The 14,987-nt window shown below is 42.2% G+C and overlaps 1 protein-coding gene across 1 annotated transcript in view; it reads left to right on the plus strand.

The window, feature by feature from the left end:
• Positions 1-12,216, plus strand: part of CLTRN (collectrin, amino acid transport regulator) — a 40,427-nt gene extending 28,211 nt beyond the window's left edge. The window contains exons 5-6 of the mRNA XM_007538618.3: positions 1,116-1,310; positions 11,421-12,216. Of these exons, the coding sequence (XP_007538680.1) occupies positions 1,116-1,310; positions 11,421-11,577 (352 nt within the window). The 3' untranslated portion in view covers positions 11,578-12,216. The remainder of the gene's footprint in view (positions 1-1,115; positions 1,311-11,420) is intronic.
• The last annotated feature ends 2,771 nt before the right edge of the window (positions 12,217-14,987 follow it).

Here is a 14,987-nt window from a genome sequence, read left to right on the forward strand (position 1 = left end):
ATCCTCTTATTTATTTATTTATTTATTTAAAAAAGGAGACATTAACAAAACCATAGGATAAGAGGGGTACAACTTCACACAGTTCCCACCACCAGATCTCTGTATCTCATCCCCTCCCCTGATAGCTTTCCTATTTTTTAACCCTCTGGGAGCATGGACCCAAGCTCATTGTGGGATGCAGAAGGTGGAAGGTCTGGCTTCTGTCATTGCTTCCCCGCTGAACATGGGCGTTGACTGGTCGGTCCATACTCCCAGTCTGCCTCTCTCTTTCCCTAGTAGGGCGGGTCTCTGGGGAAGCGGAGCTCCAGGACACATTGGTGGGACCCTCTGTCCAGGGAAGTCTGGTCGGCGTCATGCTGGCATTGGAACCTGGTGGCTGAAAAAAGAGTTAACATACAAGGCCAAACAAATTGTTGAACAGTCATGGACCTAAGGGCTTTTTTGTTTGTTTGTTTGTTTGTTTTCACTAGAGTGGCACTGTTCCAGACTGCCTTTTTCAGATAGAGACAAAGAAATGCACACCTCTCCCCCCATACCCCCCCTCTCTCCAGCACCATAGCTTCTTCCTCTGTTACCCTAGTACCTCCCATGTGTACTGGGGACTTGAACCTGGATTGTGTACATGGCAAAGCAGGTGTTCCCCCTCCCCCCAAGGTGAGCTATCTTGCTAACCCCTCTCACCCACTTTTGACATGATTTTATCTTTCTGAGCTATTGTATTCATACAATCCATGTGAGAGTCCTCTCATTTTGGTCCAGATACTGCCTTTTAGGAAACATACATTGTGGCACAACTGAAACTTACGTACTTTTATCCAACATGGTGGGCAGTGCTCAAAGCTCAAGCCTTCTGGTTGCTTCTAGGACATTTCAACAATAGAGGGCAGTAGGATACAGGCAGGCGTCTCTCTGGCATCCAGCACTGCAATTGACCCAAAGGAAAATTGCATTCATTAAACTTCCCAGTTAACCTGGTGTTTGCTACTGGTGGTGGGGTGGTGGGGGTGGGGGTAATGTTTCTAGCAATCATTGTAATGGAAAGCTAGGGATATTGCTTTTATTCCTAATATATTTATTTCTGGGTTTGTTTGTTTTGACTTGTCACTGTGTTTCAGAATGAATAGAAACCGGATCAACAATGCCTTTCTTTTGAATGACCAGACTCTGGAATTTTTAAAGATCCCTACTACTCTTGCGCCACCCACTGACCCATCTGTGCCTGTCTGGATTATTACCTTTGGTGTGGTATTTTGCATCGTTACAATTGCAGTCATACTACTGATTGTGTCAGGAGTTCGCCAACGCAGAAGGTAAGAGATTTAAAGGAACTGGTTTCAAGCTCATTTCCCTATTTCTTCAAGACTAGGAAAACAAATGAAGATTTACCCTAAGTGAAGATAATTCCTTAAATCTGAAACTTTGACAACTTTGGTGTCTTTCAAAGTATCACTTGTTTCTAGATACTTTTTAGAGTCTAATGTTTATTACTTAGCTGTGGTTTTTCCCATTGCTACTACCTCTTCCCATTTCTACACCACATGAATGTTTCATATGTGAAGTTGAACTTAATACCTATTATTTGGTTGTATAAGTTTGACGCAGAGCTGAAAAGACTTTTTTGGGAAAGTCATCTGTCCTCAAACACTGGGAGTTCCACAGTTCTCCCCACGCCCTTTACCTGAGCCCACCTCTTCTTGATCAGCATCTGCAGACCACCATCATCTTGTCCCATGCCATTTTGCACTGTTTTATATTTCCCTCCCTCTGATGCCCACTCATCCTTTTAATGTCTAGGTTACTATATTGAATCATGCTTCTCAAAGTGGTCTTTGTGTTAGCTCCCTGCATCAGAACCACCCTGAACACTTTTCTTTAAAATGTGGATTCCTTAACTCTACCATGGACCAACTAAATTAGAATCTGAAGGAAATGAATATCCAGATTATTGTAATTCACTTAGTTTGAGAGCTTCCAGTTTTGCTTTTTATATATAAATGCTCCACAACCTCCAAGTTGTTTTTTTTAACCTGTGTGCTGCAAGGTATTTGCAAATGTTGATGTCTAAATTAATTGCTTTTACTGCAAGATCAAAATTTCAAAGCAGTGGGAAAGTTACCAAACTAGTGGGGTGGGAAGAGAGAAGACAGGGTTTCTCAGCATGGTAAATGGAGAAAGTAACTTTGTTTATGAGTATCTCTAATCCAAAGGGGAAATGGAGAGAGTTCTCAAGCCTTTACCAGACACTTTGAAGTTTCTAAACTTTCCCTTCTGATGCTAAAGAATTCTTTTAAGTGGAAATCAAAAGGGCATGGTTTCGAAAGGACTAGTGCCACATAGCACATGTGGAGTTTGTTTGATCAAATATGTGTTCAGCTGGATGTTCTGCCTAAGTTTTACAACTTTTCATTTATTATTTTATTTTATTTTATTTTATTTTGCCTCCAGGGTTCTTGCTGGGGCTCAGTGCCTGCACTATGAATCCACTGCTCCTGGAGGCCATTCCCACCCCCCTTTTTTGTTACCCTTGTTGTTGTAGTTATTATTATTGTTGTTGATGTTGTTCATTGTTGGATAGGACAGAGAGAAATATAGTGAGGAGGGGAAGACAGAGGGAGAGAAATATAGACACCTGCATTTTTGCTTCACCACCTGTGAAGAGACTCCCCTGAAGGTGGGGAGCCGGGGGCTCATACTGGATCCTTACAGCCGGTCCTTATGCTTTGTGCCACATGCACTTAACCGGCTGCGCTAGCACCCAACCCCCCTTTCATTTATTTTATCTTGGTTTCTAGCAGAAAGTAATCATTTCTGTCTTGGGCTTTGTAATATTTTTTTCACAAATGGTTAGGGAAATGCTGTGACATAAACTGCTTTACAACTGATCCCCAAAATTAAACTAAAAAAAAAAAGATGAAAAGATGAATCAATTTGGATTTTCTTGATCTTGGCATGACATATACAAGATATTTGTTAGAACATTAAGAAATATACTCTAAAGGGCTGGGTTAGTGTAACAGTTATACAAAAAGATTTTTGTGCCTGAGATACCATGGGTCTCAGGTTCAGTTCCCAGCACCACCATAAGCCAAAAACTGAGCACTGATCCAGAAAGGCAAGGCAAGGAAAGGGAAGGGAAGGGAAGGGAAGGGAAGGGAAGGGGAGGGGAGGGGAGGGGAGGGGAGGGGAGGGGAGGAAGGGAGAAAAGAAAAGGAAAATTAAAGGAATACTCTTACAATACTTGAATACCTAAAATGCCGTGATTCTCTGGCTTCTAATGATTTTAAGCCTCATAAGTTAATCTCCTAGGTTTCCAATTTTCTCATTAGTATGATATAGTATAGGCGTCAGAAGAATGGACTCTGGAGATAGACTGCTTAGATTCAAAGGATTTATCACCTTGATTCTGCTCTTGAATCTAATCCATTAATTGCATGAATCTCAGGAAACACAGGCAGTGAGTGAGTCAGTGAAAACAACCTCTGGAGAATCTGGTTGGTGGTGCAAGAGTCAAGCTGGGTAACTAGAAATAATTAACTAGGAATCAAAGGGTTAATACAGCGATGTGCTTAGAGTGGTTCCTGGAGCACTCTGAGCGTTCAATAAGTGTTAGCTATTACTATTATTTTATTATCCTGCCAGTTGCTGGTCTTTCAGTTAGTTTGTGTTAGGATCAGCTATCTCTTTCCCTCTGAGCAGATTCTGCTGTAATATAATAATTGGGTGTGTAGCATCATAATCTGTTGCCCAGGAGAAGTGAGTCTGTTGTCACAACCTTGCCTTCTCAAATTCATTTTGTGTTCAAACTAGGAAAACAGATGGACAAATCTCTTGTGTAAACCTGGAGAGCATCAATAATTAGCAAATACAACCAGGACAATTACGATAACTTTTTGAAGATAAATTGATTTGTTATGTTTTAGGTTTGTTACAAGCCAGGAAGGGTTTGTCTCGGGCAAAGTGTTACTTCAGAGATGAAGAAAGGTTCTAATCAGTAATGGGGAGAGAACTCTGATTGTTGTGGTGAGAACCCTTCTAATCATGGGTAAACTAGGAGTTGCCCCCAACTCCTTTAGTCATGAGGAAGATAAATGTTGAACAGACCAATCCCTGCATGAGCTAACTAGGAATATGATCGATGTGGTGTAAAACCTTAAACTTAGAAGAGGATGAGGAACCATGAAGTTGTCCAAGTCGCCACTCTTCTCTGATGGTGAAGATTACCATATCATCAAAGACATGCGCACTTAGACCTTCGACTGACTCTGAAGTCAAACAACCAATTCTGTTGACTGTGTCAGCAACCTTACATTGATTATTCAGAGTCACCAGGTGGAAATAGGCATTCACTGGAGCTCAAACTATAGGGTTGTTGGAAAAGCCATGACTTACAAGACTTTACCCCTTTAGCTAAATTAACTCAGTCAAGTTATCTATTCTCCATGGGTCTGTTTCTCCATCTGGAATAGGGAGATGGTATCTCACAGTGCTTCCATGAGGACTGGATGAGAAAAAATATCTAGGGTGTGATGTGCACTAAAAAAAAACCAATTAGTACTGTTCAAGATCAGGTTAACCAGTTTCTGTGATTAAGGAATACTGGGAAAGGATCTTTCCAATGCAGATATTGCTGTTATACTGTAAAATTTTCCAGTCCAAATAGTTCATTGCTTGAAATTTTATGAATACCTACTTGAAAAGGCAAATGATCCTATTAGCTCTACTGGTTACAGCATTAGTGAAATAACTAACCAGTTCTCTCTTAAAAAGTAAAATAGAGGTAGCAGTTTGGAGCATTTGCTTTTTTTTTATTAAGTCTGAAATTTTTGCATGCTTAAGTCAGCCCTTGAAATCTGTATGAGCTTCAACACACCGCTGCAGCTGCCACCTCCTTGTGAAATAATGCAGTGTTGCCTCTCTGCTGCCACCTGGTTGAGAATAGCAGTTTGTAGAAATAAGACATTTCTTGTAGGAGAAAAATGTTGGACATGTTTATCATTGTTTATAGCCATTAGGGAGCTGGGTCTGTGGGAAGGAAAGTAAAATGAACTATGGATACCGCACTTTAATGCGTGTACCAGATGTTTGGCCAGTTCGAGCCCAATTCTCTATAGTCCGCTTGATCATGGACGGTAGGTGAATGATGCCAGTGATGGTTGTCACGGTGGTGTTGTGATCATGGTAAGGGTCAGGAAGTTAGTGCATGTGTGTCTGCAGCTATTATGCATCTATATTACAGTATCTATAGGGCTATACATCAGTAAGCAGTGTGTTTCAGTAAAAAGAGCACTGTTGCTTTCAGGCTCTAACCTTTATTAGGAAGTGACTTTGAACAGCTCACATCTGGAAAATGAGGATAATGTATTTTCTTAAATAGTTCTAATGATGTGATGGCAAACTTCCGAGAATACACACATGCCTTAGACCCTAGAAGGTGTTACAGCAATGCGACTCACTAACATCTCCGTGTAACAACAGTTACAAAGTCCTAATTCTCTGCAGCCTGGCACTTTGCAAATGCTATAAAAGGAGGTTCACTGTGGCTGGAAGATAACTCACTCAGCAGGGCACACATTTGTTGAAACTCCCCAACACCATGTGTGTGCTCCAATGGACAATGGTGGGGGAACTCTAGTGTTGTGATGTCTCTTCCTTGCTCTGTCTCTATCTGAAGTGAAAAGAGAGACCTGGGAACTGTGGAATTGGACATATGTGAGACCCCTGCACCACAGAGGGGAAAAAGAAACAGATCCAGTACAGTTTCAGACTTCAGGGTCTAAGTAGACTATTCTAATGCAAAGATCTTAGGAAGGAACCGTAATGAGGCTCTCGAACCACCTCTTCGGAAGTCTAGGCCCCTAGGGGTTACCAATAGCATAGCTTGGGAGTCGAGCGCTAGCACAGTGGGTTAAGTGCATGTGGTGCAAAGCGCAAGGACTGGCGTAGGGATCCCAGTTCAAGCCCCCGGCTTCCCACCTGCAGGAGAGTCGCTTCACAGGTGGTGAAGCAGGTCTGTGGGTGTCTATCTTTCTCTCCCCCTGTCTGTCTTTCCCTCCTCTCTCCATTTCTCTCTGTCCTATCCAACAATGACGATATCAGTAACAACAACAGTAATAACTATAACAATAAAACAACAGGTCAACAAAAGGGAATAAATAAATAAATAAATATTAAAAAAAACAGCACAGTTCTTTATTGCCCATCCATTCTGTGATTAGAGCGGTGGTACCGAAAAGACAGGTGGTTCTTCACTACAAGGAGACTGGCGACAAGCCCAGGTCAGGGAGTCAGGACAGAGCTCTGGCTGATGCTCCTGGTCATCAGAGTCATTAGTAAATTAATATGGCTCATCCTGGGTTATATTTCTATTGCCTTAAGGTCAGTAATAATCAGAAGTGCATTTGGGTTTGTACAAATCCTTCCTTTCATCCGAGGGGGTGGAACTCAGTCAACATTTTCTTAAATTGCAGCTTCAATTCTCTTTTTTAATTGATTATTTTTCACTTTATTGGGGAGACGAGTGGTTTACAGTACTGTTGTTGACAAATCGGTATAACCTCTCATGATAGGTGTCTGCAAGACACTCTCTCCCACAACGAAAATCCCTTTCCCTCATCTCCCCCTAGGACCCCAGTGCACCTCTTCCATCCCGTCCCCTCCATTCCCAGAGTCCTTTGCTTTGGTGCAGTACGCCATGCCCAGTCCAAGTTTCATCTCGTGTTTCCCTTACTGTCCTTTCTTACCAATGTCTGCCTATAAGTGAGATCATCTGGTATTTGTTCTTTTTCTAGCTTATATCGCTCAGCATGATACCTTGGAGGTCTGCCCAAGATATGGCAAAGGAGATGAATCCATCATTTTTCAACAGCTCAATAGTATTCCACTGTATATCTATCTATAGCTACACCTATACCTACCATAATTTTTTAAGCCACTCATCTGTTGGGCTTCTGGGTTGCTGCCAAGTTTGGGCTACAATGAATTGTGCTGCTATGGGCATAGGTTTGCAGTCTTTGGATAGATCCCCAGTAGAGGAATTTCTGAGTCATTTCTAACATTCTGATGAGTCTTCAGACTATTTCCCACTGGGGTTGACTTAACATTAGTTTACATTTACTACAAAATTCCTGGGGTGTAGCTTCACACCTCAGTATGTGTACAAGACTCACTGCGCTCATCACTAATGTTGCAGTGCCATCTCACTATCAGAAAGACCCTCTATCCCCTCCCCCTCCTCTCAGCCTCCCTTCCCCCTCTGGTAATCACCATAGTTTCAGAGTCTAAGAATTATTTGATTTTTTTAAAGCTCCTTTGCTTTTGTTTTATATGTTCCACATATGAGTGAAACCATCTGGTAATTTTCTTTCACTTCCTGTCTTATTTAGCACAATCACCTGGAGTTCCAACCATTTTATCCAAAAAGGCGTGATTTCATCTTTTATAGTGACTGAGTAAGGTTGGGGAGATAGCGTAATGGTTGGCAAAAAGACTTTGTTTTTTGCATCCAGGGTTATTGCTGGGGCTCAATACCTGCACTACGAATCCAATGCTCCTGTGGCCATTTTTTTTTTCCATTTTGTTGTTGTTGTTGTTATTGATGTCGTTGTTGGATAGGACAGAGAGAAATGGAGAGAGGAGGGGAAGACAGAGAGGGGGAGAGAAAGACAGACACCCGAAGACCTGCTTCACCACTTGTGAAGTGACACCCCTGCAGGTGGGGAGCCAGGGGCTCGAACCAGGATCCTTACACCATTCCTTGTGCTTCATGCCATGTGCGCTTAACCCGGTGCGCTGCCCGGCCCCCAGCAAAAAAGAGTTTTTATTGCCTAGGACTCTGACACCCCAGGTTCAATCCCCAACATCAACATAAACTGAAAGTAAGCAGTGCTGTGGTTTAAAAAAAAAAAGACTTGAGTATCATTCCATTCCATTGTATCTATACCTCACAGCTTCTTTATCCTGTGACTTCATATTCTTAGAAAATTGTAATTAAATGGTCTACAATTGAAAGCGTTAATAAGTCAGAAATATTAGTAAATGCTTTTCTTTGTTTTTCTTAAATGCCCATAATTAGTACGTTTTGAGTGACACTTGGGGCAAACAGAAGTCTAGGTAAACTCCTTTCACCAATATTGTCCCACTCTGAGGGGCAAATTGTTCTCCATACTTGAGTCTCAGCGCCTTCAGTGGAAAAGCGTTGATAATGGGAAAATCGGCATATTATTGCAACAAAAATGAAGTGAGATGCACGAAGCACCTACTCTGGCTTTTGCCATATCACACTGATAATTGCAATAATCATTGTTAATATGACCTGCCTATTGCCACATGGTTAAAACGCTGTGGAGTCAGTATTTAAAACCACATGGGCTTGAACCCAAAACCCACTGGCGTCACTGTGTTGCAGTGTCCCCTGAAATCATTTCGGTAACCCTGATATTTCCCCCAAGAATCACCCTTTCTGATTATGAGGACATAATCATAATCATAATGTGCCCTGCAACCAGTGTTTCTGTCCTGCCTACTTGTCTGCTTGTGGAGTGCCTAGGTATGGAGCCAGGACCTCGTACATGTGTGAGACCCACTGAGGAGGCGCTCCAGAACAGCTGTCCGCTCTTTAATTAGTGGGAGAGAGACAGAAGAGCCCCCTCAGCACTGCTCCATCATCTATGGACCCCCCAATGCTGTTGCTGGTGTTCCCATGAGCTGGGGTTTAAACCTGGACTTCACACATAGTAAGGCATGTGCTCTGTCAGCTGAGCTATCAGTTTTACCATCCTGTTTTTCTATTCTTTGTTGTTTTTCTGATTATTCTTGGGCCATGACTTTTCAGTCCTATTTACATGTTTATTTATTTTTTTGAAGGGAACGTTCTTTCTGCTTGTAGCTGCCACACTTATATTTTGAGCAAATCCCTTTCCTCATTATCCCCAGCTCTTGGCCACCTGAGGGTTTTGTCCCTTCCCATGCCCGTCTCCTCTCTAGATTTATAAGGGTAAATTGCAAGGCTCCTAAGAGCTAGTTTCAGGGATTTTAGTCATTTTTTATGTTTCTTTATTTATTGGGAGATTGATGTTTTACATTCGACAGTAAATACAATAGTTCATTCATGCATAACATTTCTCAGTTTCCCACATAACAATACAACCCCCACTAGATCTTAGTCATTTTTAAAAATATTCTCTGTGAACTATCTCATAGCAGGAACAGCGGATGTCATTAACACTCAGTTATATTTTTCAGGAAAAAGAGTTCATATTTATAACAAATCAGATCAGAATCATCCAGAAAGATAGTTAAGTTTTATTATTCTTAATAAGAGCAATGCAGAGGCAGTGAATCAGTTTATTACAGTCCACACTATGAAATGTGACAAAGGGCTGTGTTACTGTTAGATAACCTTTGAGCGGCTTATCATGTCCACTGGCCTGTAAGTTACTGACACAGCACTCGGTGACCCGGCAACGCCAAGATTCTGTATGGCTGGAGCTAAGGTCACAACAGAACAATATGTACCTAATTTGCCACTGATAAGTTTCCACAGCAATTTCCCCTTGAATCTTTTGGTTTGAGAGATTCTTCTAAAGAAACTTAGCCAGGGAGTCAGGCGCTAGCGCAGCGGGTTAAGCGCACGTGGCGCAATGCGCAGGGAACAGCGTAAGGATCCTGGTTCAAACCCCGGCTCCCCACCTGCAGGGGAGTCGCTTCACAGGCGGTGAAGCAGGTCTGCAGGTGTCTATCTTTCTCTCCCCCTCTCTGTCTTCCCCTCCTCTCTCCATTTCTCTCTGTCCTATCCAACAACAACCACATCAATAACTACAACAACGATAAAAAGGGGGAATAAATACATTTAAAAAAAGAAAGAAATTTAGCCATATACCTTTGCATCTTCCTTCTCAGTTTTTTTTCCCAGCTGTACAGATCCACCACTCCCAGTGGCTATTTTTTTCTTTTTTTTCCTATTTTATTTGATAGGACAGAGAAATTGAGAGGGGAGGGGGAATAGAGAGGGAGAGAAAACGATAGACACTTGCAGACCTGCTTCCCTGCTTCTGAAGTGTCCCTCCTGGGGAGCGAGGGCTCAAACCCAGATGGTAACGTGTGACTCAGCTGGGTGCACCGCCACCTGGCCCCCCCTTTTTTTTTTTTTAGTTTTTTCCCAATCTTTTGTGATGCTTGATGACTCATGTAGGATTTATAGGAAACTCTGCCTACACCCTCACTGGGGCATCTTCACTGCCTCCTCACCTGCCAGTCTGACCAGACTTCTAAGCGACTTCCATAACCATGAGCACCCCTTCGGTTCACCCCAGCAGTGCCTGTCATCATAGCCAGGTGGTCCACGAGTGGCTGTGTCTTTGGGGTTTCCAGAGTCTTGGCATAAGAGAATCTTTGACAGGCCTGGGAGCCTCTTGCCTCCCTTCACGGTTGAAAAGGGCAACCTTAGAGTGGTGCCCCCACCATCTGTAGGACGCTCTCCCTTTGCTTGTTGGAAGGTACCAACTTCTTCGTCTTCCACACCTCTACAAAATGAAGCATAATCGGCTCGTTTCCTGGTCTTCAACAGTAGACTGGAAGAGCCTGTGAATTCAAGATCCCAGCTTGCCACAGTTTAAGGAAATATTAAAGTTTTGGTTACAACTGAACTGGGGTGACAGGGTCTACAAAAGGTCTGAGAATGATAAGCTCAAAAACTGGGTCACATAGGATTTTTTTTTTCTTTTGACATGACCTGGAATTACAGTTGTGAGTTTTCATGTAATTAGTAAGATGTGTTCTGAGTTCCAGAAACCCAGCTTAACAAATGGAGCAACTCCTGTAATATGTCAAGCCAAGGAGTGATAGCTGACATTTATAATAGTGGCTTCCTTCCCACAAAGTGAGGCGGGTTTGCTTCTTGATATCTCATTTCAATTTAATTTTCACTTCAATTTATTTTTACTCATTGTTCACAGACCAATTATTTGGCAGATTTTGTTAGAGGAATTTATTACTTTTTAAAATTTGGTGTCTATTTACATATAACTAAAATCGTAGCTTGCCAGTTTACCATTTATTTTCCTCATGTTCCTTCACACAGTTTGTACTTATGAATGTTCATGTATGTGTGTGTATGTAAAGATGACAGCCACAGGTCCACATATATCCATTCATATGCCATGAATATTCACATTTGTTTTAGTGTTTCAAATCAGGTCGCTTGTTCTGATCAGCATGTGTTGTCACCCGTACAGACTTCTTATCTGGCCGGCATCTGTTCACCTCATCAGCTCTCTTTGATCTTTGACGTGTATCTGGACAAATACAATGTGATCAATTATTTCATCAGCCTAAGGTTCCTCATGTCTTTCCTCTCTCTGTGTGTTTGTACATGAAGCCATTCATCCTTCTAGATCCCAGTCACTCATTTTATGTGCTTTTAGGAAGAACAAAGGACCCTCTGAAGTGGATGACAGTGAAGATAAGTGTGAAAACGCCATCACCATTGAAAATGGCATCCCCTGCGATTCCCTGGACACAAAGGGAGGGCACATTAATGAGGTCTTTCTGATGGAGGATGAGCGCCTCACGCCTCTCTGAAGGGGCTCAGTATTGGTTCCATGCGACTGCTGAGCGTCACAAATTATCTAGGGTGAATTAGATCTTTTGTTTCACAAGAATTTTGAATGTGCATACAAGTGAAAGGAAATCAATTATACTCATGAAGACCAGTGGAATCATAATCTGTTCTGTACTCAGAATATGCTAAACTATTTCTTTCACAATGTTGTGTAAGTATAGTCATGCAGTACTTGTAGTTAATTGATTTTAAAACTGCCTTAGTATTGAAGCATTTCTAGAAATAAGGTCAGAGCTGTCTCTTTTCTATATATACATGACATATTTTACATTTTAAAGAGCTAAGGAAAATATTTTTCCTAAGGAGAACACCTATAATATGGTATAGAAATCATTGAAAGTGACTCACTTTTGAATATTCTTTGTATCATTCTATATGTGATTAAGTAAGCAAGAATGAACATGAATGGTTATAAGTGGGATAGGTAGACATGGGAGTGTTGTTACAGAAAGTGGAATTTGATCCTGTTATCATGCCCACAGTTGCCCATATATTCTCTATCAGTCTCTACTAGGATACTTCCATTTCTTGACTATTTCTGCAATTTGTAAAAGTACAGTCTATGCTAATAAAGTGCCAATCATCTCCTTTTGATTGTATGACTGACTGTGGCCTGAAATTCATTTTAACACAATGAACCTTTGTAAACCTGCCCCGCCCCGTAATGTTTCATCTGCTCAGCGGCCCTCAAAATGATTTGTGTATATTCTTGCTTGAAGATGCCTTGTGGTTTTCAGACTTGATTTTACTTACAGATAACTCTAGACCTATCAGGTCATATGTAAAATAATCATTCTAAATTCTGGTGATTATGCATTTACACATAGAAAGTGCTCAATCTCCCTCTGTGTTACCCATTGTTCATGTTATATCAGTGGTCCCAAACCCACTTCCCTGCCTCTGGCAGTGCTCCCCACACATGGGCTCTAAGATGGGTAGGTGTGTGCAGGTTCATTGATGGCTGCTCTGAGCAGATACTCCAGTAGGAAGTGAGGAAGGTGAGGGTGGCTGATAGACTCTAAAGTGGCCCCCATAATTCTCAACTCCCCATGTCCATTATGTCAGCTCTCCTTGAGTGAGGGTGGGACCTGTGACTTGTTCCTAGTGAATAGCATATAGCAAAGATGATGAGATATCACTTCTGCAATTATGTGTGAGTCTGTTTTACTGTCAGTTTTTGTCCTAAAAATTCTCCTTGCTGACTTGATTAACTGGCCATGTCACGAAAGCTCACATGGAAGGAACTGGAAGCAGCCTCCAGGAGTTACTGATGGCGCTAGGCACCCAAAGACTACCTCCAAGCAACAGGCAGCAAGAAGCCGGAATCTTCAGCCCCACAACCAAGGGAATGAAGTCTGCTAGCAACTGGAGTAAGCTCAGAAGTGTATGTGCAAGTCCGCCACCGAGGGGCCTCCCTGGCCCGGGTTTTCATTCTTTATCTCTTAGAGAAAGAGAGACAGAAGGGGGAAGGAAGGAGAAGAAGAAGAGAGACCACAGCACCACCCATTCATCCAGGGTGTTTCCCTATTCCATTCCTGGTGCTCCCATGTGGTGTTGGGACTCCCCAGAGCCCTGTGCATAATAGGGCCTGTCCTCTACCAGGTGAGCTGTCTCCCAGCCCCAGTCGAGTCCCCAGAATGCATCTAGACCAACAATTTTGATTGCAGCCTGAGCAGAAAAACCCATTTAAGCTGTGCCCAGAATCCTGACCCATGGACATTGTGAGATGATAAATGTGTGTTTTTAAATTTCGCCAAGGTTGTAGTAACATACACTGATAAAGTAGAATTGGGCAGCAGGTGTGTGTGTGTGTGTGTGTCCAGCAATTTGGTTACAACAAAGACCTCATATAAATGTGCACTACGAAATAAGCAAATAAGATGATAGCTATTGCAGGCTCACAGTCTTATCCTTCTGATAAGCATTGCCAGTCTATCCCTATCTATACAGGGGTTTGACTTTGTGTGTGCAATATTTTACACTTGTATATGGTTCTGTCTTGGGACCCAGATATTCTTTATTATTATTATTTTATTTGACAAGACAGAGAGAAATTGAGAGGGAAGGGGAGATAACAAGGGGCCCGGGAGGTGGCACACCCAGTTAAGTACATGCATTACCAAGTGTAAGGACCCGGATTCACGCCCCCACTCTCCACCCGCTGGGGGTCAGCTTCAGGAGAAGTGGATCAGGTCTGTAGTTGTCTATCATTCTCTCCCTCTCTATCTCCCCATCCTCTGACCTATCAAATACAGATTAGAAAAAAGAAAGAAAGAAATGGCCGCTGGGAGAGGTGTATCTGTAGAGGTGGCACCATTGGCAGTAGAAGAAGAGGGAGAAAGATAGACACCCACAGACCTGCTTCACCGCTCTTGAAGCATCCTCCCTGCAGGTGCGGAGCAGGGGCTCGAACCCAGATCCACAAGCATGGTGATAGTGCGCTTAACTGAGTGCACCACCACCTGTCCCTCCCAGATACCCTTTAATATTCTAGGACTTTATTATTATTTAAATTATCTTTATTTATTATTGGATAGAGACAGACAGAAGTGGAGAGGGAAGAGGGAGGTAGATACCTGCAACACTGCTTCACCACTTGCAAAGCTTCCCCCTTCAGGTAGGCACCGGGGGCTTGAAGCCGGGTCTTTGCACATTATAATATGTACACTCAACTAGGTGTGCCACCTCCCGGCCCCAGACTTTACTGAGGAGTAAGTTCTATCTTCCTGGTTGGTGATATATAACTTACTAATGAACAGAGCCATTTTTCTGCCCTATATGCTCTTAAGTTGTATACTCCCATTGAGGGTGCTTTTGCAAAAGAAAGAAATGTTTGGTTGGTGAAACATCAATCCAAATTTGATCCAAGACATGCCTTCTCAGGGTGGAGAAGAAAAAAAAAATTCCAATACTATAATGGCTCACACTCGATGAACAGAAAAATAGTGTCTATGGTGTTAAAATTTTTTGTGTTAAGCTACCAGGAGAAGAATTTTTTTTTTAAGTGTGGAGCACATTTTCACTGGCTGGATTCTGAAGATTCTCCAAAGCCTTTTTTTTTTAAAAAAAAATTTCTTTATTGGGGAATTAATGTTTTACATTTGACAGTAAATACAATAGTTTGTGCAGACATAACATTTCTCAGTTTTCCATAAAACAATACAACCTCCACTAGGTCCTCTGAAGGACCTGTATTCTCCCCCCCCCCACCCACCCCAGAGTCTTTTATTTTGGTTGCAATACGCCATTTCCAGTTCAGGTTCTACTTGTGTTTTGGAGATGTTTTAAAAGTCTTAATAGTGGGGGAAATTGACTGAGGAACACCGATCTTGCAAATTACCCTGATGGGGTGGGGATTTAGTGCACGTGC

The sequence above is a fragment of the Erinaceus europaeus genome, chromosome X, assembly GCF_950295315.1.
Source record: "Erinaceus europaeus chromosome X, mEriEur2.1, whole genome shotgun sequence".
Lineage (NCBI taxonomy): Eukaryota > Metazoa > Chordata > Mammalia > Eulipotyphla > Erinaceidae > Erinaceus > Erinaceus europaeus.